Here is a 21,274-nt window from a genome sequence, read left to right on the forward strand (position 1 = left end):
TCAAGTACTTAGGAAGCCTGATACAGGAGGATGGAAAAAACGACAGAGAAATAAACGAGCAGGTGAGAAAAGCAGAAGCATTTCGAAAGAGTGTCAGAAGCCTGATATGGAGCAAGGATGTACCCCAAATCAGTAAAAAGGTTATATACCGGTCATACTATGTCCCGATCCTGACGTATGCACCTGAAACCTGGGTTATGAAAGGAAGAAAGAAAAGCAAAGTACAAGCTAGTGAGATGAAATTCTTGAGGAACAGTATTGGATTGACAAAGATAGACAGGTTAAGAAATGAGAGGATCAGAGAGTTAATGAAGGTGGAACCATTACAGGAGGAGATAGAGAAATCAAGGCTGATACGGTATGGACATGTTAAGCAAATGGAGGAGGATACACAAGATGAAACTGGAAGGAAAGAGGCCAAAAGGAAGACCGAGAGACAGATGGCCGAAAGGAGTGGAGGAATGCGTCTAGAAGAAAAGAAAAGACTGGACTAAGATGAAGATGGAGAGATGGCGGCAAGACAGAAGACAATGGAAAGGCCTATGTTCCAAACAGACCTGGCCAGAGGCTGGAAATTGTCCAACATGTTGAGTATTTTGAAAGTCACAATACATCATCATATAGTACTGAAGAGAATACATCATTTACATGGTGGTGGCACATAGTAGTTTTGGGCTTTGGAGGGGCAAATCTGTAAGTCAATGAGCTGATCTTGAGAATCTGAATAATAAGCACTCTCTGTTGAGCCTAATAAAATGGCGGTAGCAATCAGAAAACACTGAAAGTGTATGATTCTTACTTTGGTATGCATTCTGAGGAAGTAACATTCTCCTTTTTAGATTATTTCATCAGTTTCTTCCTGAGACTTCTGATTCTTTGTTGTTATTAGAGAAGCTATCTGTGGTCCAAAACAAAATAACAAACACAAAGTAACTGAGCATATCATTTAAGATTACACAATGGAAACTCCAGGTTGGAATATCAACTATATCAGGAAAAGGGAAGATTGCTAGTCACCATAAGGATGACCCATTGAGTTCCAGACAGGCACAACAAAAAGACTGTTACACATTATAGCTTTCTTGGACACATGAGATGTGCTTGCTCATGTGAATGTGTGTGTGTGTGTGTGTGTGTGTGTGTGTGTGTGTGTGTGTGTGTTTTCTTTGTCAGGAAAGCATTGGCCAAAAGCTATACAGTGCAATAGTCTTTTTCACAGTGCCTCTATTGTGGCTAGCAATCTTATCCTTTTCCTACAATTGGGACAGAAATGAGAGTGAAACAGTTGCCTGTCTAACTATGTTCAGTTTGGCCAACTCAAATTAAAAAAGATTCCGCTGTTGGTATGATGCTGTGTCACAGTTATGAACGTATGTCTTTATTCTTCCGTTTTGCCAGCACACATGTATTAAAACAGTCATATTATCTGTTACTTGACACTTTCATCGCTGAAGCATTTGTGCACTGTAATACACAGAACTTAAGCTCCACAAATGTAGCATAAAAAGAGTCTGACATACAAGTAGCCTCACCTCCTTTTTCTCTCCTGGTCTTCACACAGCCTTCTCACTACTTAAAATTTTGTATATTCTTGTCTTTTTCTGTGATGTTAACATAGTTATGTTTCATATTATAACAGAGTGCACATGTGGAGAAGAGAAAAACATTCCCGGATTCTTCCAGGTTAAAAATACACTATATGCTGTGTGAAAGTACATTTTTTTCCATGTTAAGTGATAATGTACTTTCCCGTGTAGCTGTAATACTTATCAATGCTAAAGGTTTGATACACCAGCAGAGAACTTCTTGGCACTTTAGGAAATTAAACCCATCAAAACCCAATGCAAACCCAGCAAAATCCAATGCATTTTGGAAAGATCATTGTTGTGCAGCAACATGTACACCACATATTTTTGTATCATGAAAGTCTACATACGAATTCCACCAAATACAGCATGGTAGCTTCAGAGGCACTGAAATCAAAATTGCACTGTGTGATGCACTTTTGTCTGCCAATTGTAGCTAAGTCATGTGATCTTCCCAACCAATGACAGCACATATTCAGAATATAGGATGGTGCAGTCAGCCAATAGCAACATCACTGTTAAGTAGCGCGAACACACAAATAGGAAAAGTTAATGGTTTAAATTAATATACAAACAGTATAGCTACAAGAAAAGCTAAGCTTTTACATATAATATTGATCTTTTTTTTTAGCATGTGTTACCCTTTAAGATATATCAAAAACAAATGTGCCTGTATAATAAAGCATGTAAATTTCTGGTTACGAATTATGAATTATTTAGGAACAAAGGAGGTGACTCCCCGAAAGACTGAACCATTGCGTCATCAACAGATACACTGTACCTGAACTGAATTATGATTCTGGGTAATTTTCATCATGAATGCATACAATGAGTATCTGATGGAGGAATATATCTACGACTACATAATACTTCGCAAACCACTGTACAGTGCATGGCAGAGGATACTTTGTTTCAATGCTAGTTGTTAGCCACTTGTGGCTGCAGCAATGGATAAACAGTTTCTCATATACATCTGTACAAAACCATAATCCACCTTATTCTGTGGCAGCAGAATTATTCTACAGTCCATCGCAATGTTAGCTCTTTCAATTTTCCCAACACCAGTCCACAAAAGATCATTTTCTTCTTTCCAACATTTCCCATCTAAGCTCACAGAGTATTTCCATAACAGTCTCACACAGATTGAATCGACCAGTAAAATATCCAGCAGCACTTCCCTGAACTGTTTCGAAGTCTTCCTTTAATTCAACCTGGTGTGGAACACAGACGCACTAGCAGTAGGCCTACTCAAGAATGGGTCACACGAGCATTCTGTACATCACGTAGTTCCAGCTCAAGAGCTCACCCATGGGTGGCAGTCGGCAAAGCTATGCAAACAGTTGGTGGATGGGCAGCCAAACAACCAAGCCATAGCCTATGTGACCGTACTAGCCAAGTGGCTCAAACATGTGCAGAATGTGCACAATAGGGTCACTTGACTATCTGGTGGGCTAACGGGCACCATGCCACATGGGCCGGCTTTGGAACAGCCTACTGTACATGATCTTCTTCATACACTTTCCTCGAACTATTCAAACAAACTGAAGTCCACAATTTACATTTCCTGCAATTCACTTTGTGTGTTCATTCTACACTACATCATTTCACAACATTACACACAGATAGTTACCTAATGTGACTGACTCATGCAGTATGTGATAAATATTATATTTGAACAATAAGGAATGTTTCTCCTACCCATCCTATATGTATGATGAAAAGGAAAAAGACAATGGTCATAAATACCAAGCTTACCTGGAAAGTAAAGATAAAAAGCACAGAAAATATTTCTGATGGATCATAGTTCCGCATTTATTTCATTTACGTGGTCAACTTAAAAAGCACTCAATCAGCACAGATGTCCATACATCCTGTAAGATTTTTTATGCCAACACCTTAAATGTGTCCTACTTGACTTCTCAACCAATTTTACAATCTTACCTCATGACCACCACCACCACCACCGTACGCAAAAGTTTTCCACCAACATCCTTCCTCAACATAAGAAAAGATGCTATCTATTTGGTGTGTTATTTGGATATCAGAATGGATGCACAAAATGTCCCACCTATACCATTGCAATTGATCCTAGGTGGCACTATGGAGACAAAGTAAATAAAATCACGGTGCACAATTCCAGTTGCCACAATCTGTCAGCAAAATGTCGCATTTTGGATTTTTTTGTGTAGAGCTCAAAGAACACTGTGGTCATTTTTCCTGTTGTTCAAAAATGTTCCTGCAATATTACTAAAAACATCGCCACCATTCAATTCCATTTTTATGGATCCATATCTCAACTGGTAAAAACAGAACCCTTACAGGATCACTTTAAAAATCTATCTGCCTGCCCCCTTTACTGCCCCTTTTACTCAGGAACAGGTAGAGGCATCAATTTGAAATTTATGTCGAATACCAAGGTCTAGGGTCATTTAGGGTGTAAAAAATCATGCTTCTATGTCAATGCAATTAAAAGATACGGCCATTTATGTCAATTATCTTGATACTAGCAAACCTACTCATAAAACAACTATACTTAAACTATCTAATACATAATTTAGTTTTTACGAAACCCTGAGTGAGTGTCCTACTTACACTTGTCCATTTCTATCTTTCTTTTCTTTTTTCCAAAACATGTCATGATTACAGCTTTGAGGAAGTGTAGTTATTTCAAAGGATCATGACTCTTCCCTTTGTTTTATGTGTGTGAGATATACTCTAAGACAAAAAAGAATGACACACCATCGACGAATTATCCCAATGAGATGCAAACTGGTAGACGTGATGTACGTGCAGAAAGGCAAATTAATACAATTTCAGGAAAGTTTGATGATTTGAGCAAGTCAATAACACTTTAGTCTACCTCTGGCCCTTATGCAAGCAGTTATCGACCTGAGATTGATTGACATCATTTTTGGATGTCCTCCTGAGAGACATCGTGCCAAATTGTTTGACTGGTTCATTAGATCATCAAAATCATGAGCTGGTGGGAAGGTCATGCCCATAATGCTGCAAACGTTTTCAATTGAGGAGAGATCCGGTGGCCTTACTGGCCAAGGTAGGGTTTGGCAGGTACGTAGAGAAGCAGCAGAAATTCTCCCCATGTGCAGCCGGGTGTTATTTGCTGAAATAAGTCCAGGATGGCTTGTTATGAAGGGCAACAAAACAGGACACAGAATATTGTCAACATTCTGCTGTGCAGTAAGGGTGGCATGGATGTCAGCCAAATTGGACCTGCTATGAAAAGAAATTACACCCCAGACCAACACTCCTGGCTGTCGGGCTGGCATCCCTCTGCTGTCCAAGATATCTCCAGACACACTTTCAGCCTGGAATCTCACTGACTGGAGTACAATTGTGTTCAGTGATGAGCCCTGTTTAGACCTGAGCCCCAATGGCCAGCAAAGACATTCCTCCATGTTCTGCCAATATAACACTGTCTTCAGTTCAACTTCAACACAACATTTTCTATATGATCGGTTCCATTTCTAATTGTACCTAACTGTAATCCCCAGACAGAATGTAAATAATTTAAGAGTACTTGTGCTTTTCTGAGCTACGCAAATGGGATATATCCTTGCTTCAACTTCTTGCTCACACTATGCTTGTTTGCCCTCTTCTATGACTGTTGCTGTGTAGTTCAAGTTCATTACCAGGTAGTACTGACAGAGGACATTCAAAAAGCTCAACAATGAGCAGTTCATTACACGCTATTAGTATTTAAAGGGAGAGTGTGTCACGGATATGATAAGCATGTTGAGATGGTGTGACCTTTCTTTCTGCGTGCACCACTCGACTATAGCGTTGCACATGACGCATCATCATGTGTTGGGATAGTTGGGATCAGGGTAGGTTGCAGATGGGATGGTGTGCATATCACAAGATATGCTTACCCAAACACAGAATTTACGTGTAAATTCTGGGACTACTTGACCTTCTGCCACCTCGAACACGCGATATTTTAAAGATATGTGAGAGAGAGAGCCTATTTACTGCACAAAACATGTCAGTGTGTGTAGGATTACCGTTTATCGCGGGAAGGCAGGAGCTGCGTCAGACGAGCAGCACCGACAAGTGTTTGCCAGTCGCACCTTGGAAGTTGTATTAAAAGGACAAGAAGTGTCTGTGCATTATTCTGTGGTTTTTAGTACTGTGATTATTGTAAAAAAAGACAAACGAACAATTAACTGCTCAATGGAGTATGGCAGATGCCTAAAGTCATGTTCCCCTAATTCTTTTGAGCAATGTGTTGTAAAATTAGCACATCACCAAACCACAGGTTATCTATTTTCTTCCTTCTTCAGTTTACTGCAATTTAATAATTTCAGAAAGTCAACATTTTATTTTAGTGTCCAACTTGATTCCTTGAATCAGGTGTCCATTTTGCCGTGTATAATATACATTTTGTAATATTTTTTTTTTGTATTTAATTTAATTTTGATAGTATAGTCATGAGTTAAAAAGTTGTTCAGCAATTTATTTATTTATTTATTTTCATGATTATTTTTGCAATGAATGTTTTTACTGATTTTTTTAAAAGTAATCATCAATAAGATGAGTAAGAATAGTTGTTCTTCACAGAGTCTTACGAAAGTCTGTTAAACTGAGTAGTTGTTCCGCACTGAGTTGTTTCTATAACAACTTCTACTTTTTTTTCAAATTTTTCCATTTCTATAACAACCTTCCTGTCTTTTTTAAAAGTATTATTAACATCTTTAAATGAGGTAGGTTATGCATGAGTGGGATGAAGACAACACTTGCACAAAAGTTGCCCAGTGCAAATCCAATGTTTACTTCATCACCATCACTCATCACAACACAACTACTGAATGCAAGCATAGCTGCGCGTAACAGCTAGTCTGTAATAAAACCACTTTGCAGTAATAAGTGGATATCACATTTTAAAAGAGATTAGTCACAAAAGTTTACAAAGATATAGCAATTCAAAATTATAGCAGAACTGATCTTCGAGTCAGTTGTGCTGGGACCACCGTAAGCATCAGACACAATAGAGTTGAAGGGTGGCCTACTTCAGAGTTGGATCAAATAACTGAAATGTTTTGCTGGGACCACCGTAAGCATCAGACACAATAGAGTTGAAGGGCGGCCTATTTCAGAGTTGGATCAAATAACTGAAATGTTTAACTTCAGACAGTTCGGTCTTTAATACGTGCGCAAGTCCAGTGTAGGATCTTGTATGGCTTTTGAGCACTGCAATGATGATGATGATTCTGGGTATTTTGTGATTTACCATGGATCAGTACAGGATGCAATGCAGAATAAAAATATTGTGCACAAAAAAGTAATATATTATGCACTGTAGAAAAACTGCTTATCAGTCAAAGACATACATGAAAGTCATTTGAGAACAACAACATGTCCCAGAACAACGAAACAGATGTCACACAGTAAGTGGCAAGAATAGGGTAACATGGCAGTTTCAGCAGAAAGTGTTGAGAAGTACATGTAATAACTGTGGGTGGTACCAGGAACATTAGATACGGCATACATTCTCCTCGCGGATCACACTCGCGCAGTGATACCTGAACGCGCGAGGTATTATAACGAGTGTACAGACCTCCAATTAGTCAGTCTGCATCAGTCTGCATTAGTCTGTACCAGTCTGCAGTCAAGTTTCAGTCTGCGCCTAATAACATTATCATATTCCTGTACATAGTCATGAAGATAAATGAATAGTCACTTTGTCAAGTATCAGAGATCTGTGAGAATAAGATTAACGTACCAAGACCAAAGGAACTTCAGACTGTCAATTGCAAACAGCATCCAGAACCAAGTTAAGTTATTTCTATCCTTTTTATTATTTTAATAAATGTGTGTGAAAATTAATCAAGTTCTGCTTAAAGTTGGTCACCATCAATCTGCTACTCTAAGCGTACAAGTGGCATTTCTATCATCTGACCTAACGGCAGAAGATAAACACGCCACAATAAGACCACAAGACATATTACTGACACTCGCCTATTTCGCTAGAGCGACAAGTCAAATAATCTGATGGTGTGTGTACCGAAGGTCTTACAGTACACTATCGAAGACAGCTAGTTTTCACTGTGGTGAAACAATTGCATGAAATTCCAAGCCACAATTTTCTCCTCCAAGTATCAAAATACTTTGTTTCCTTCCATTTACAGATGGGGAAATGATAATCATGATAAAATAAGACAGATCAGTATTCACACAGAATGATTTGAGTTGTTCTTATTCCTACACAGTATTCAAAAGTGGAACGGTAAAGATATAGTTTAAAAGCGGCTTTGTACATCCTCTGCCAAGCATTTAAGTGCTAACTGCAAACAAACATGCATACTAATAAGGAATAATGAAAATTAGCCAAGTCCTTCTCACAGGAACCAATCTGGCATTAGCCTAAAGCAATTTAGGGAAACCACGGAAAACCTTACTGGATAACTAATGTCTTTTGCCTGCCCAATAAAGCAAGAGCATTATTGGGAGGCATCAAAGATTACCTCGGTTTGCGCAAGGCAGACCTATATCAGGTTATTCGTCAATGCGAAAAGACACATTGGAGAAACAGTGCACACCATCGAAGTTCTTTGTTGAGAACACCAGAGGCACACATGACTTACATATCTCCTGCCCAGACTTCCAAATACTGGGACAACGTCATTAGAGAGGCCACAGAAATTCCCACCAGGGTTGATCTCATCAACTGAAATTGTGGCTATAATCTTAGCAAGGCTTGGGATCCAGCAATGAGTTTAATTAAGAAGACTGCCGACAAACAAAATGATCTGGTGACTACGGCTGACAGAGCACCTGCATCAAAGCAACCACAGACACCAACACTACCGTGTCTGCGACTGCCGACACACAACTGTGGGCATGGACTGCAGTAAGAATGGTTCACGAGAGGGGGGGGGATATAAGTCGATCAGTGCCCTCAGGAGCTCAGTTCATCAGTGCACCTGACAATGGCGACAGTCTGATCCCCAAAATATTGTGCCTGTCGGACCCTGTGAATTGCCAGTACACCAGTGGACTGTTCGATCGGCAAATATGCAGGGAAAAACTGAAGAATCACATTTAAAATTTTGTTCTCTGAAATGTAAACTCAGTGTTTTACAACTGCATAACCTCACTCAGTGTAAATTTAAGGCATTTGGCTTATCCGCCAGCACGCAATACCTTTGGCGGTTCCTCAACTGCTGCTGCTGGTGCCACATCCATGTGGACAGCTGCCACTGGTGCGGCTTCCTCTTTTGGCGCTCCAGCTGTCACTGCCTTCAGAGGCGCTGCAACCGGCACCTCTGCTGGTGCAGCAGGTGGCTCGACGGGCACCGGAGGCTCCTGGCGGGCTCCGGGCACTGGCGGCTCCCGGCGCACTTCAGCCGCTGGAGGTCCTGCCTCGACAGCCGGCTGCTTCGCATCTGGAACCACCAGCTCCTCGGGAGGTTTCTTATTGTTGACAGCAGCTGCCGGATCCACAGCAGCCTGTGCCTTTGCCAGTGTGTCTGCCACCTCACCTGCAACTGATCAGAGTCATTGAAAATAACAAATATGTAACAGCCAATAGTACACAATTTTGTTAACCCTATACAGGAATCTATATAAAGTATTGATCAATTTGTTAGTGCTCCACTGCAAGTTAACTTTGTGGTGATGGATTTCATACATTGCAGAGCTTTAGGAAGTAATAAAATTTAATTGCGAGTAGCGGTTAGTTTTCTTTCTTAGTTACCAAGCTCAGCATTAAATTTATGCTGTTTCTCTCTCTCTCTCTCTTTCTCAATGCAATGTCAGAAGACAGTGTTAATGATTGATGGTCACACATAATGCTATGATCTTGTCTTATTTACTGGCTATTAGAGTATGCTTGGAAGGAAAGTTTGTGGCTAAGTATTACATTTCTGGTTCAATCTGTCCTATAATTGTGCCTGTCTGCAACCTGACATGTCTTTTTTACTGTAAGTAGCAATCCTACATTGCAGACAGAGAATTTTGTTATAGGTAATACAGACCACAAAGTTATTGCACGAGCTCTTCGAATGGCACTTCCATTGGACTATTAAATTGACTGGGAGACAAAAACACATCAAGGGTGCCCATCCGGCTTGTCCCTTAAGTACAAGGGGGCTTGTGGGACCTCCCAGAACATCCCCATCTGCTGACTTTAACTGGCTGCCTGCCTGTCTGTCTGTCTTTCTGTCTTTGCTGGTGACCAAGGGCCCTCTTTTATATACACAATACAGGCCCTTAAATTGAAATGTATTACACATCATCAATTATTTTGCACCTTCAAAATCTGTGATATGTATAACACATACTTCATTATTTTTTGTATTCTTTCCAAACATGAGATGGCTTGCAAATTAATGAAACAATTTTCTGGAGTAGAGCAGACAAATATGACACTGAAATTTACAAAATTTCAAGCTTACAGAATAGAACATTTCTTCCTCTAGAGCTATGAGGCGAGATGAGAGGGATAATGTGTAAAATGTTGGAGAAAGATGCGAGAGACACAAAATTTGTGCAGAACTCTTATGTATTAGAGACATAAGTACAGTTTACAATGAAATGAAATCTGCCAATATCTCCCTCCACGGCCCCCTCCCCCTTTCCTCTTCTATTACCTATTAGTATATTGTCAGTAACAATGAGAATGGAAGATTGGTGTCCCATCAATGAGGATGTCATTTACAGACTGGGTAAAACACTAGACTGGGGAATGATGTGGAGGGCAACCGGTAGTGTATCTTTCAAAGGAACCATCCTGGCATTTGCTATATTCCGTTAATAGAAACCATGGAGAGCCAATATCTGGATGGCTGTGCAATCCCTTGAAACACTCTCGTCCCAACAAGAGTCCCACATCTTAACCATTGTGCCTCCTAACTTGGGCACCATCAGTTTATTGCAGTCTAATATTTGTATAAAATATTTCAGAGGCTAGACATGTTGAAATGCATCAGTCACTAAGAAAACGTGTATTACAAGAACACATACACTCTAATTATGCTGATAAATAATTTGCTAAACTACAGTAATCTTTTACTCATTGTGCGATTTCTTCTTTTGTAAAGTGGATTTCCTATCAAAAAATTTGGGTGTTTTTGGGTGTTTTATGTCGCTAATTATGTAGCTTAGTATTTTGTATCTGCTAGAGGATTTCCTTTCCATACCTCATGATTATCTGATCTCATCACATCATCTTTTCAATAGTTTTCAAAATGACTGAACATCGAAATTAATAATACACAGTTCAGAAATCAATTTTTATATAATCTTGTACTAGTCCTTATTCACAGTCTAGGAACATGTCCATGTACTTTAATCAGTGTAACTTGTTTTTACACCAAATATTGAAACAATTTTTTGTTAATTTTTTTTCAGTGTTATTGAAAATGACTGATACATCAAAATTAGTTATGTCAGTGAATTATTTTACGCAAGCATTTGATTCCAATAAATCTTATTGTTAACCATGATATACAATCTTGTGTGTCCGCACTGTGCTTGAATCTGATCACTAACTTAATTTTCCTAATCCACATGCCTCTGGTCCCCCTATGCCTTAAGTTCACACATTCTGGCAAGAATGCTGCATCCCACGTTGTAGTTCCTCTGTTCTCACACCTAAGGGGATGCTAAAAGATGCATTACACTTCTATAAGGACTTGCACAGCAAAATGGCAACATATGCTTGCAGAAGATAAGAAAATATGAAAGGACCAGGACTGTTCAGGGATTACGTGAGAAAGACATTAATTATACTGACACAGGTGATACAGCAGACTAATGGGTAAAGGGGGGGGGGGGGGGATTTCCCTTTCATCCTCATTCACTGGTCCCACTCTTTCTCTTTTAACTTCACTCTCTGAACGACTTCCCAGTTTAAACCAACATGAGTCCCATTTCGAGAAAACTTCCTTTTCTTCTTCCATATGAAGGAACACTTGCTCCATAGTTTAATTTGAACTTAGTCACATCTGCTTAAGGTTGTCTACATTTTATTATGTGTGATTGTAATGTTGACAGTATGACACTTTCAAGTACAATCAATTTGTGCTGTTGCACAGTGTAACTTTATGAGTTACTGGTGGTACATGTGGTGTCACCGCCAGACACCACACTTGCTAGGTGGTAGCTTAAATCGGCCGCGGTCCATTTAGTACATGTCGGACCCGCGTGTCGCCACTGTGTGATCGCAGACCTAGCGCCACCACAAGGCAGGTCTCGATATACGATAGAGCACTCGCCCCAGTTGTACGACGACATTGCTAGTGACAATACGGAAGAAGCCTTCCTCTCATTTGCCGAGAGACAGTTAGAATAGCCTTCTGCTAAGTCCATGGCTACGACCTAGCAAGGCGCCAATTGTAACAGTGCATGTATCTTACGAGTCTCATTTGTATAGTCAAGAGAGATGTATCACAAGGAGTGAATAAAGTTAAGTATATTCCAGCTACGTACTTTTCTTGCTACCATTCAACAGTTATCCTGTTCCAGAATTCACGCCCGTCTGCGTTAGATAGCGTGCCTATCGGCCCCCTCAAAATAACACTGTGTCGGCACTTCTGTCGACACATCAGTACAAACTATAGCTTATTACATTATATTTTACAAAACAAGAAAAACTACTAATATTACAGATATAATAGTTCCACACATTGTTGCTTGCATGCTCTCTGCTGGTAAGTTGATGTATTTCCAGCATTACTTTAATTGTTGCTTTATTTTGGAGTTTCTTTACAGACATTAATCCAAATTATGACACCCATTATTAGTCATGATCATCAAGTGCACAGGATAGATTTCTGAGCAGTCCACCACACATAGTAACAACTTCAGAGGAGTATTGTAGAAAAACAGCATAGATCAAGAAATGCTGAAAGCCTACAAAACAGGTGAGATGTTTATTAATCTGAAACCAACAATCACATCTCACTGAAACTCTTCAGGTGCATACTATTTGGCATATGCAATCTAATCGTGGTGCACTGAAAGTAAACAAGCATGAGAGACACTAACAAAACCATAAGGTTTTAGACTGAAACGTCCCAGAGGGCTATGCGCTGATGATGCATCTATTCAGGCACGACTCACTAACTGCCCTCATAAATTCACTTCCATCAGTACATCTCTGCTACTTTCTAAACTTCACGGAAGCTCTCCTGCATTCCTTGCTGGACTAGCATTCCTGCAAGAAATGGCATTTTGGAGAAATACGTTGAGGGCCATCAGATCGCTCACTGGGGCAGACGCATGTTGTCAGCTACCTGCAAAGGGGCATTATTTTACTGCATTAAAGCCTCATTCTGTAGCATGCACACAGCCTTTCTCACTGATAATGGCACATCATTAAACCTACATCTTTATCATTGTTCCACAATTTACATCTAAGTGGTTGGCAGAATGTTTAGAGAACCACTTTCAGACTATTTCTCGACCATTCCACTCTCAAACAATACGCGGAGAAAATGAACATCTGAATCTTTCTGTGCAAATTCCAATTTCTCTTATTTTATTACAATGGGCATTTCTGCCTACAACAAAATCTTTTCCCATTCACATTGTAGGACTGTCGGTATTTTTAAAAATATCAGGAATCCGATAAATCAATATGTAAAAAAATATTATTATCGTCAACCGATGTATCGAAAAAGGTATCAATATATCAATATACTGACGGAAAAAATATCAACCTAACTGCCTACAGAAATATAACCTGCACATCTAAATATACTGCTGGTTTTAGAGCTGTATATTTAATTACTGATTTATAATCAGATATTCTGTACATCAACAAGCTAGCAGCCTGTGTCTCCCTCTCAAGGCAAGAATTGAAAGGAAAACAATGCATGCCCACACTTGGCAATAACCACTTAGCCAACAATGGTAACTTCATGTACGTGGCACGGTAAAAGATGGGTCTGTCGTTAGGTTTTGTCACATATCGAAACTGTCTGGAACACCTTATGTCGACTTCCTTGTTTTTACATTTCTACCATTGCCAGTGACCTAGCTGTTGTAGCGTCAAAATTGTGTACTTAAGCTAAATGTTGCAGTTTCTGTTGGTAGTGGCGAGTGCCGATTACGTCAGCATTTTGCCTCACTCATCTCCACCCACCGTAAAGACCAGTCTTGTCATTTAGATTTGTGTCCATCTTTTCAGTAGCTGTTTTTGAAAAATGTTAATGTGAAAAAACATTAAAAGCAGCTCTTTCTTTTTTTTTTTTTTTTAAAAAAGAAAATGGAACTGGATTGCTATTTCTTCACCACCTAAGTATGACCTGTCTGCCCATCCCTGCCCACCTCTATCCAAATGCACTTGAGGCCTAGGGGCTTGTTAGCAGAATCAGTCTTTGACCTGGCAGTGGAGTGTACATAGTTACACGACATTAAGGATGTGTCCTACATGAGCAACAGTCCTACGTGAGCGACAGAAGCGAGACAGCTTCAGGCGACAAAACACAACCGCAGATGTAGTTAAGGAAGTGTCCTACGTGAGTGACATCTGTATTGCTGCCTGTCTCCCGCTGCAACTGACAACGTTTGAATTCAAATGTGTTTGAATCTTGCCGCTGCAGCATGTGCGACAGAGAGCGACAGCCACATGTCTTCTCAGCAAAGCCGTGGAGTGGATGCGACGGCAACTATGAATTACTTAACATCCGATTTTAAGAAAACTATTCGGTAAAAAAATTTGATTCTTCCTCAACCTATAGCTTGATATCTTTAAAAGAAAAAGGTCTGAATTTATTTTTGTTATTCGTCATAGTTACTGTGCTGCGCGAAGTTGAGTACATGGCTGCACAAAATTTGTAAGAATTTGCAGAGGTAAAATCACACTGTGTAGACTTTCCATATAGTTCATTTAAGGCCATACGTTATTGCATATGAAATGTAACCAATATATCTAAATTGTATTTAAAGTTTGAGACTGGAATGATATCTCTTTTAATTCTTGAGGTATTGGTTGTTATATCCGTGGATGGGATGCTTGCGGTGCATCCAAACCTTTCCTGCGCTTCAGGAATCAAGGGTCGGAAAAATTGTCGTATCTCATGAAAGGTTCAAGATATCAAAACGACGAATTTTGGAAATGACAGCACGCAGAAAGGACTATTTTATCATATGATTAACACTTGATACATTTTTGCAAATGCGTGAGCAGAGCGAAACAAGACTCCCTATAACTTACACCATGAGGTTTTGTCCAAATTTTCATAGTCAAACCAAAGGGGGAGAAACAGGTAAACGGGGTATCAAAGCGACCAGCTTGAGGTCTAGTTTGGCATGAAAATATTTAACTGCTTGAAAGTAATCAGGGTAATTAATGAAAACTTAATTAATAAGCTGAGGAAAAATTGAAATATTTCACGAAAAGCTGCTGCCAAGCTATGTAAATGAAGTGTCAAAAATTTCATCTGTTCAAGACCTACCTATTTTGCACATAAAAAGATACACTGGTGCAGTATTTAAATGTCAACAAGGCTTCCTTCGAATCAAGTACGTTAGGAAGGCAAACGAGGAGTCAGTAATATCATGCTTTCTGAATAAAACTTGAAATTAAAAAATGAAAGAAATCAGTCAAATATTTTATGAAATGATTTGTGTAAAAGAACTAAGTAGATCGGAGAAATGTTCTACGTGCCTTTGAATGATGCTCAAAACATGAACAAAAAATGAGTTTCACCAAACTTACAGACTATTTAGAGTAATTGAAACGCTTAGCCTCAACACTGACTGCTGATGAATTACGTTCGTAACATCAAATATCTGTAAAATTTCATGGTTCATTTTAATTTATTAAGAATTAAATGTGTGTGATATACTGGGATTGGTGTGAAGATCAAGTTCTTTGGCAAGATCTTAAAAATATGCTCAGTGATGCAGCGTAAACAGTATACATAAAACTTAGTATACAGAATTGTAACTGAGTCAGTAAAAAAGTAAGAATGACCCGGAATCGAACCCAGAAGCTTTTCCCAAAACTTCTCATGAACTGCATACACTACCCCTACACCACAGCTAGCTTTTGATCATTGGTAACAATCTGTGTACTTATATTTGTATTTAGCATAGTTAGCCATGTAGTAGTCATTCCTCCGCATTTATTGGCTGTTAAAAGTTCTTGTTCATGTAAAAAAACATTTGCATTTAATGTATTGATGAGATAGTCGAATGCTCCTCTGCTCATTCACGTGTATTCGAAGATTCTTCCCTTTGTAAATTTCATGCACAGCATTCCTTTTCACTTTATTTTCTTAAGTAAACCTAATTCTGTAGCCTTACTCTCCAGCTACAGTATTCTACAGGTTAGGGACGCTGATTTATAGTAACAGCTGGTTTGCTCTAACCAGCCATCTTGTAGCACGACACGGTCGCTTGCATGCAGTACACCCAAGCTTTTCGCCCGATGCTGCTGCTTGTGGAGTGTCACGTATCCAGAAGTTGCTCACTTCTGTTGCTCACGTAGGACACAGCCTAAGACTCTGCCTCAACCAGCGATTTCTAGTACTGGCGACAGAAAAATCTGTTCATCTACATCTACATCTACATTGATACTCTGCAAGCCACCCAACGGTGTGTGGCGGAGGGCACTTTACGTGCCACTGTCATTACCTCCCTTTCCTGTTCCAGTCGCGTATGGTTCGCGGGAAGAACGACTGTCTGAAAGCCTTCGTGCGTGCTCTAATCTCTCTAATTTTACATTCGTGATCTCCTCGGGAGGTATAAGTAGGGGGAAGCAATATATTCGATACCTCATCCAGAAACGCACCCTCTCGAAACCTGGCGAGCAAGCTACACCGCGATGCAGAGCGCCTCTCTTGCAGAGTCTGCCACTTGAGTTTATTAAACATCTCCGTAACGCTATCACGGTTACCAAATAACCCTGTGACGAAACGCGCCGCTCTTCTTTGGATCTTCTCTATCTCCTCCGTCAGACCGATCTGGTACGGATCCCACACTGATGAGCAATACTCAAGTATAGGTCGAACGAGTGTTTTGTAAGCCACCTCCTTTGTTGATGGACTACATTTTCTAAGCACTCTCCCAATGAATCTCAACCTGGTACCCGCCTTACCAACAATTAATTTTATATGATCATTCCACTTCAAATCGTTCCGCACGCATACTCCCAGATATTTTACAGAAGTAACTGCTACCAGTGTTTGTTCCGCTATCATATAATCATACAATAAAGGATCCTTCTTTCTATGTATTCGCAATACATTACATTTGTCTATGTTAAGGGTCAGTTGCCACTCCCTGCACCAAGTGCCTATCCGCTGCAGATCTTCCTGCATTTCGCTACAATTTTCTAATGCTGCAACTTCTCTGTATACTACAGCATCATCCGCGAAAAGCCGCATGGAACTTCCGACACTACCTACTAGGTCATTTATATATATTGTGAAAAGCAATGGTCCCATAACACTCCCCTGTGGCACGCCAGAGGTTACTTTAACGTCTGTAGACGTCTCTCCATTGATAACAACATGCTGTGTTCTGTTTGCTAAAAACTCTTCAATCCAGCCACACAGCTGGTCTGATATTCCGTAGGCTCTTACTTTGTTTATCAGGCGACAGTGCGGAACTGTATCGAACGCCTTCCGGAAGTCAAGAAAAATAGCATCTACCTGGGAGCCTGTATCTAATATTTTCTGGGTCTCATGAACAAATAAAGCGAGTTGGGTCTCACACGATCGCTGTTTCCAGAATCCATGTTGATTCCTACATAGTAGATTCTGGGTTTCCAGAAATGACATGATACGCGAGCAAAAAACATGTTCTAAAATTCTACAAGAGATCGACGTAAGAGATATAGGTCTATAGTTTTGCGCATCTGCTCGACGACCCTTCTGAAGACTGGGACTATCTGTGCTCTTTTCCAATCATTTGGAACCCTCCGTTCCTCTAGAGACTTGCGGTACACGGCTGTTAGAAGGGGGGCAAGTTCTTTCGCGTACTCTGTGTAGAATCGAATTGGTATCCCGTCAGGTCCAGTGGACTTTCCTCTATTGAGTGATTCCAGTTGCTTTTCTATTCCTTGGACACTTATTTCGATGTCAGCCATTTTTTCGTTTGTGCGAGGATTTAGAGAAGGAACTGCAGTGCGGTCTTCTTCTGTGAAACAGCTTTGGAAAAAGGTTTTTAGTATTTCAGCTTTACGCGTGTCATCCTCTGTTTCAATGCCATCATCATCCCGTAGTGTCTGGATATGTTGTTTAGAGCCACTTACTGATTTAACGTAAGACCAGAACTTCCTAGGATTTTCTGTCAAGTCGGTACATAGAATTTTACTTTCGAATTCAATGAACGCTTCACGCATAGCCCTCCTTACGCTAACTTTGACATCGTTTAGCTTCTGTTTGTCTGAGAGGTTTTGGCTGCGTTTAAACTTGGAGTGGAGTTCTCTTTGCTTTCGCAGTAGTTTCCTAACTTTGTTGTTGTACCACGGTGGGTTTTTTTCTGTCCCTCACAGTTTTACTCGGCACGTACCTGTCTAAAACGCATTTTACGATTGCCTTGAACTTTTTCCATAAACACTCAACATTGTCAGTGTCGGAACAGAAATTTTCGTTTTGATCTGTTAGGCAGTCTGAAATCTGCCTTCTATTACTCTTGCTAAACAGATAAACCTTCCTCCCTTTTTTTATATTCCTATTAACTTCCATATTCAGGGATGCTGCAACGGCCTTATGATCACTGATTCCCTGTTCTGTACATACAGAGTCGAAAAGTTCGGGTCTGTTTGTTATCAGTAGGTCCAAGATGTTATCTCCACGAGTCGGTTCTCTGTTTAATAGCTCGAGGTAATTTTCGGATAGTGCACTCAGTATAATGTCACTCGATGCTCTGTCCCTACCACTCGTCCTAAACATCTGAGTGTCCCAGTCTATATCTGGTAAATTGAAATCTCCACCTAAGACTATAACATGCTGAGAAAATTTATGTGAAATGTATTCCAAATTTTCTCTCAGTTGTTCTGCCACTAATGCTGCTGAGTCGGGAGGTCGGTAAAAGGAGCCAATTATTAACCTAGTTCGGTTGTTTAGTGTAACCTCCACCCATAATAATTCACAGGAACTATCCACTTCTACTTCACTACAGGATAAACTACTACTAACAGCGACGAACACTCCACCACCGGTTGCATGCAATCTATCCTTTCTAAACACCGTCTGTACCTTTGTAAAAATTTCGGCAGAATTTATCTCTGGCTTAAGCCAGCTTTCTGTACCTATAACGATTTCAGCTTCGGTGCTTTCTATCAGCGCTTGAAGTTCCGGTACTTTACCAACGCAGCTTCGACAGTTGACAATTACAATACCGATTGCTGCTTGGTCCCCGCATGTCCTGACTTTGCCCCGCACCCGTTGAGGCTGTTGCCCTTTCTGTACTTGCCCAAGGCCATCTAACCTAAAAAACCGCCCAGCCCACGCCACACAACCCCTGCTACCCGTGTAGCCGCTTGTTGCGTGTAGTGGACTCCTGACCTATCCAGCGGAACCCGAAACCCCACCACTCTATGGCGCAAGTCGAGGAATCTGCAGCCCACATGGTCGCAGAACCGTTTCAGCCTCTGATTCAGACCCTCCACTCGGCTCTGTACCAAAGGTCCGCAGTCAGTCCTGTCGACGATGCTGCAGATGGTGAGCTCTGCTTTCATCCCGCTAGCGAGACTGGCAGTCTTCACCAAATCAGATAGCCGCCGGAAGCCAGAGAGGATTTCCTCCGATCCATAGCGACACACATCATTGGTGCCGACATGAGCGACCACCTGCAGATGGGTGCACCCTGTACCCTTCATGGCATCCGGAAGGACCCTTTCCACATCTGGAATTACTCCCCCCAGTATGCACATGGAGTGCACATTGGTTTTCTTCCCCTCTCTTGCTGCCATTTCCCTAAGGGGCCCCATTACGCGCCTGACGTTGGTGCTCCCAACTACCAGTAAGCCCACCCTCTGCAACTGCCCGGATCTTGCAGACTGAGGGGCAACCTCTGGAACAGGACAAGCAGCCATGTCAGGCCGAAGATCAGTATCAGCCTGAGACAGAGCCTGAAACCGGTTCGTCAGACAAACTGGAGAGGCTTTCCGTTCAGCCCTCCGGAATGTCTTTTGCCCCCTGCCACACCTTGAAACGACCTGTTGCAGAAAATCTGGAAGCTAAACCCACAGTGATAAATAAGTCATTAAATTAAATGAATTTCCCAACAGATATCATTGAAACTTCTTGTGTGATCACTCTTTTGCTTCGAGTGAGAAGTAAACAACACAAACATCATTATTGGGTTCATCCAACAAAAAATCAAAGATTGTTGAAAGGGCAGACCTACTCTAAAAGAAACTCATTCATGAAACAATGTGTGTGCAACCACAGAATAAGTCATGCTCAAAGGCTGCTAGAATGTACTTTTGACATTTTGGCCAATAACTGGCACACCTTTCACCATCCAAACAAAGTTAACAGACGACACTGCAAAATCATGTTGTGTAGTTCATAACTTTGTCAGAAGAAAAGATGGGAGTGTCTGCTGGAAGGAGTCTCTTGTCTTGGTTACGGGCTGACTTTTCAGGTACTGAAGTGAGAGACTATTTTGCAAATTACTTCAGTTCACCTACGGCTTGGCACTACAACAGCCTCTAACCAGTGGGACATGAATTCATTCATTAGATAACAAATATAAAATAACAATGCTCTTAATAGCAACATATGAATTATTGTAACTATACATGTCTTCTTTATTTTGGGTTGCAATATTTTTATAACAACAAATTTGTTTATTTATTTAAACTTACCTTTAGTTTTCTTATCTTCTGTTGTCAGTTCATTTCTGTTTTGAATCATTTGTGTACAACCTTCAGCCCACAGTTCATTCTTGAAATTAGTATCATTAAATTCTTTTAATTGTTTGTTGTAAAGATCTGGTCTCTTCTTAGTTTTAATAAGTAACTCCGTAGCAGTCACTGTTAATATACGTTCATCACATCCAGTAGATTCCTTGTCAGACATTTTAAAAAAGCAAAAATAGCGGAAAAATCAGGAAAGATGATGAACAAAACAGTACAAGCCAGCTTCAAGACACGGCTACATTATCACAAGTGGGTGATTGTCTGTGCCTGATCATGCGACTCATTCAGCAAAGTGATAGTCACATTGCAGCTAAAACAGGACATGTTGTAACTTTTTAATCACTAAGATTGCTTAGCTGCAAGTGTGTGCACTTGCATTGGAAACAAAGACTTACATTATTATGACTGAAAAATTACACAACTAGAAATTGCTAGTGGAGAGCAAACCTAATTCTTGAAAAGATATGTGAAAAATTGATGTTTCTGATCGTAATACAAGTTTCTAACAAAGTAGAGTACTTATTTCCACAGACCTGTAGCCACTTTCAACCTGCACTGCATAACTGATATAACCAAAGACAAATGCAGGTCCCAGTTCCAGAAGAAACTTGATAAAAGGAAGGGATCAGTTGATAGGACACATTCAGGGACATCAAAAACTCGTCAATTTAATAATGTAGGGGAGGGGGGAGGAGAGGGAGGGAGGGGTGGTGGTGGTGGTGGTGGTGGTGGTGGTTAGTGTTTAACGTCCCGTCGACAACGAGGTCATTAGAGACGGAGCGCAAGCTCGGGTTAGGGAAGGATTGGGAAGGAAATCGGCCGTGCCCTTTCAAAGGAACCATCT

At 40.5% G+C, this 21,274-nt stretch overlaps 1 protein-coding gene across 1 annotated transcript in view; it reads right to left on the reverse strand.

The window, feature by feature from the left end:
* LOC124606905 (putative sodium-coupled neutral amino acid transporter 10) overlaps window positions 1–21,274 on the reverse strand; it is a 79,241-nt gene that overhangs the window by 14,011 nt on the left and 43,956 nt on the right. The window contains exon 10 of the mRNA XM_047139008.1: window positions 8,748–9,091. Within this exon, the coding sequence (XP_046994964.1) occupies window positions 8,748–9,091 (344 nt within the window). The remainder of the gene's footprint in view (window positions 1–8,747; window positions 9,092–21,274) is intronic.

Source organism: Schistocerca americana, chromosome 3, assembly GCF_021461395.2.
Source record: "Schistocerca americana isolate TAMUIC-IGC-003095 chromosome 3, iqSchAmer2.1, whole genome shotgun sequence".
Lineage (NCBI taxonomy): Eukaryota > Metazoa > Arthropoda > Insecta > Orthoptera > Acrididae > Schistocerca > Schistocerca americana.